The 2,748-nt window shown below is 29.2% G+C and overlaps 1 protein-coding gene across 1 annotated transcript in view; it reads left to right on the forward strand.

The window, feature by feature from the left end:
• The window catches only part of Phum_PHUM234130 (uncharacterized protein), a gene marked incomplete at both ends in the record, with an annotated part of 6,022 nt that extends 4,007 nt beyond the window's left edge, over positions 1-2,015 (forward strand). The window contains 3 exons of the mRNA XM_002426015.1: positions 33-325; positions 495-696; positions 808-2,015. Of these exons, the coding sequence (XP_002426060.1) occupies positions 33-325; positions 495-696; positions 808-2,015 (1,703 nt within the window). The remainder of the gene's footprint in view (positions 1-32; positions 326-494; positions 697-807) is intronic.
• Between the last annotated feature and the right edge of the window lie 733 nt (positions 2,016-2,748).

The raw sequence follows: 2,748 nt of genomic DNA on the forward strand, positions 1-2,748 counted from the left end.
TTTATCCGATTATCCGTGCCCTTTTTGCGAAGATCGTTTCGAAAATGGCACCAAGCTTAAAGACCATATTGAAACCACCCATCATTCTCAGGTAACTAAATTGCAATTTAATATCGTTCTAGGTCACCTTAACTCGGATTTTCACACTCAGAAAATAACTCAAAGAGAAGGAAAGCAAATATACCGTTGTCCATATTGTGAAGCTCTTTTTGGGAACGGTGATAAACTTGGTAAACATATAGTAACTGATCACTGGAGAAAAAATAATCAAATTGCCGATCAAAGAAACCAAGAAACGACTTTTGAGCCGCAGTCTGGGCAACAGGTATATTTTCTTTACCTTATTATTACCTAAGCTAAAGGTATACGTAATCGGGAATATCCAATCTCAAAACTATTCAAAAATTGTACTTGCCCTTAGGAAGAAATTCCTTTTTTTTTTTTTTTTTGTCTGTAAAAATAATAGTTTTGATAAATTCTTATATTTTATCTAGTTACAGTATACCGAAGAGGCTGAAAATTTAAATACAGTAGATTGCACAAACGATTCCCCTTCTTCTGAATTAGAATCATTAAGTAATGTTGCTTCTGGCATAGCAACTTCGTTAAGTTTAGTTGGTAACGAGCAAACAGTTGTTTACTACGAGCAAAGAGCAGAAGAGCAAGATATAGGAGGAGAAGCTACTGTTATTGCTGGTAAGTTATTACATGTGGAAAACTACTAGTCGTTTGTGTGTTGCGTATATATATATATATATATATATATATATTTATTTATTTATTTATTTATTTTTTTTTTTTTTTCAGAAAATGAATGTAACGGATTTTTAATTTCCACTCCTTTGGAAGAAATTGATAACAATTCTGGTAAAATTGAAAATGATAATTTGAAATCTTTGACTGTCGAAAGCGAAGATTCAAATTCTAGAATGTCAAATTGCGAAGAATTAAATCGCACCACATGCTCAGATCATGACTATTCAGAGCCCCACGGTGATGATCATTTAAGGCAAATGATTCCAATGCAAAATGTTGCAAATCCACTGTCAGAAGAAACCGTCATACAGCAAATACTGCCAGATCAAAGTTTGGTGTTTTCGAACGAGGCTAACGTTGTTTTTCAATCGTCCTGTGTCAGTTTGCCTCCTAGAGTCCTGTTGACGTCGGGAAATATGGTTTTACCTCACATCTCTCACGGAGAGCCAAACGTTATTCTCTCAAAAGTTATACCTCAAACATCAATTATACTTTCGGGTCAAATTTTACAACAACCTGGAGGTATAATAGACGAAAGTAGTTCCATCATGTTTGCAAATCCACCCACATCGGGTGGTATTGATAATATTCAGGCTGCCATACAGCATTATTCAATAGAAAAACCTCAAAAAGAAGATAATGGTAATCAGGGCGAAGATGTCGAAGTTGGTCAAGTATTAAAAATGGAAAATGCTTTTGCTCCAGAAATAGATAGTGCATCGCCAGGAGAAGAAGAGAAAAACATGACGGAAAAAAAATTAGATGATAATTCGGTTGTAAAAATTTTAGAAAATACGGAAATTCAAGGAAACGAACAATCGGAAAGTATCGATGACGTCAAAAACGTACTTGTACAAAACGATCAAATAGAAAATATAAATATCGAAGAATGCAATCAACCAGAAAAAATGAACGTTAAAGAAGAAGAAGAAGAAGAAGAAGAAGAAGAAGAGGAAGAGGAAGAAGCAGAAGAAGTAGAAGGAGAAGAAAACGTAGTTGTTAATAACGTTTGTCAAGAAAAAACTAATGAAAATGACAACGAACCGGAAGTTGAAATTTTGGAAGGCGAAAAGAGTGTCGAATGTGAGGAACCTGAGTCGAATAAAGGTTCCACCGATGAAAGTTCTCTTATGTCAATTAGTAAATCGCAAAATAGATTAGAAACATCAAAAATTGTAGATGATTGGGATGAAACAAACGACAGTCAGCAAAACGTAGAAAGTAAAAGTGACGGACCCAGTCGACCTGACTTTTTCTAGAAAAAAAAAATTTTTAGTTACTCTTGAGAATTTACATAATTTATAAAAAATAATAATTTTTTCTTTTTTTTTTTTTAAAAAGTACAAAAATTGTGAAGGAAAGTTTTTACATACAATGAATTTTTTTTAAAAACAATGAGAACGTTAAAGAGAGAACAAACAAACAAAAAAAAAAAAAAAATTATAAAACAAACGTGAACCTAAATTATTACAGTAATGCACATTTAATTTGAAATTTTACTTTATTTAAAAAAGTAATAATAATAATAATAATAATTGTGTAAAAACTACTAATAAATTAGTAGTAAAAATTTTAATAAATAAGTTTTGTTTTAAAAACTTTTTTTTTAATGAAATAAATAAATAATAATATTTTTATAACCAGTGGTTTGCTATTTATATATATCAAATTTTAACTCGAACATTTTTTTTTTTATTTACGGATAATTATTTATTTATTTAATCGATTTAATATCGATTATCGATTATCAATTCCATAAAATCAAAATGAAAATAAAACGATGTAATAATAATAATGATGATGAGTAGCGATTAAAATTAAATAATGACTATTTATATATATATATATTCGAATGATTCGTCAAACGTTTTTATTATTATTATTTTTTTTAAATAAGGCATTTAATATTTAATTATTAATTTTTTTTTTATTTATTAAATTTCAATTTTATCGTCGTAAAATATAATTTTATATATAATTTATATTTATTAT

Source organism: Pediculus humanus, genomic scaffold (genome assembly GCF_000006295.1).
Source record: "Pediculus humanus corporis 1103172107598 genomic scaffold, whole genome shotgun sequence".
Taxonomy (NCBI): domain Eukaryota; kingdom Metazoa; phylum Arthropoda; class Insecta; order Psocodea; family Pediculidae; genus Pediculus; species Pediculus humanus.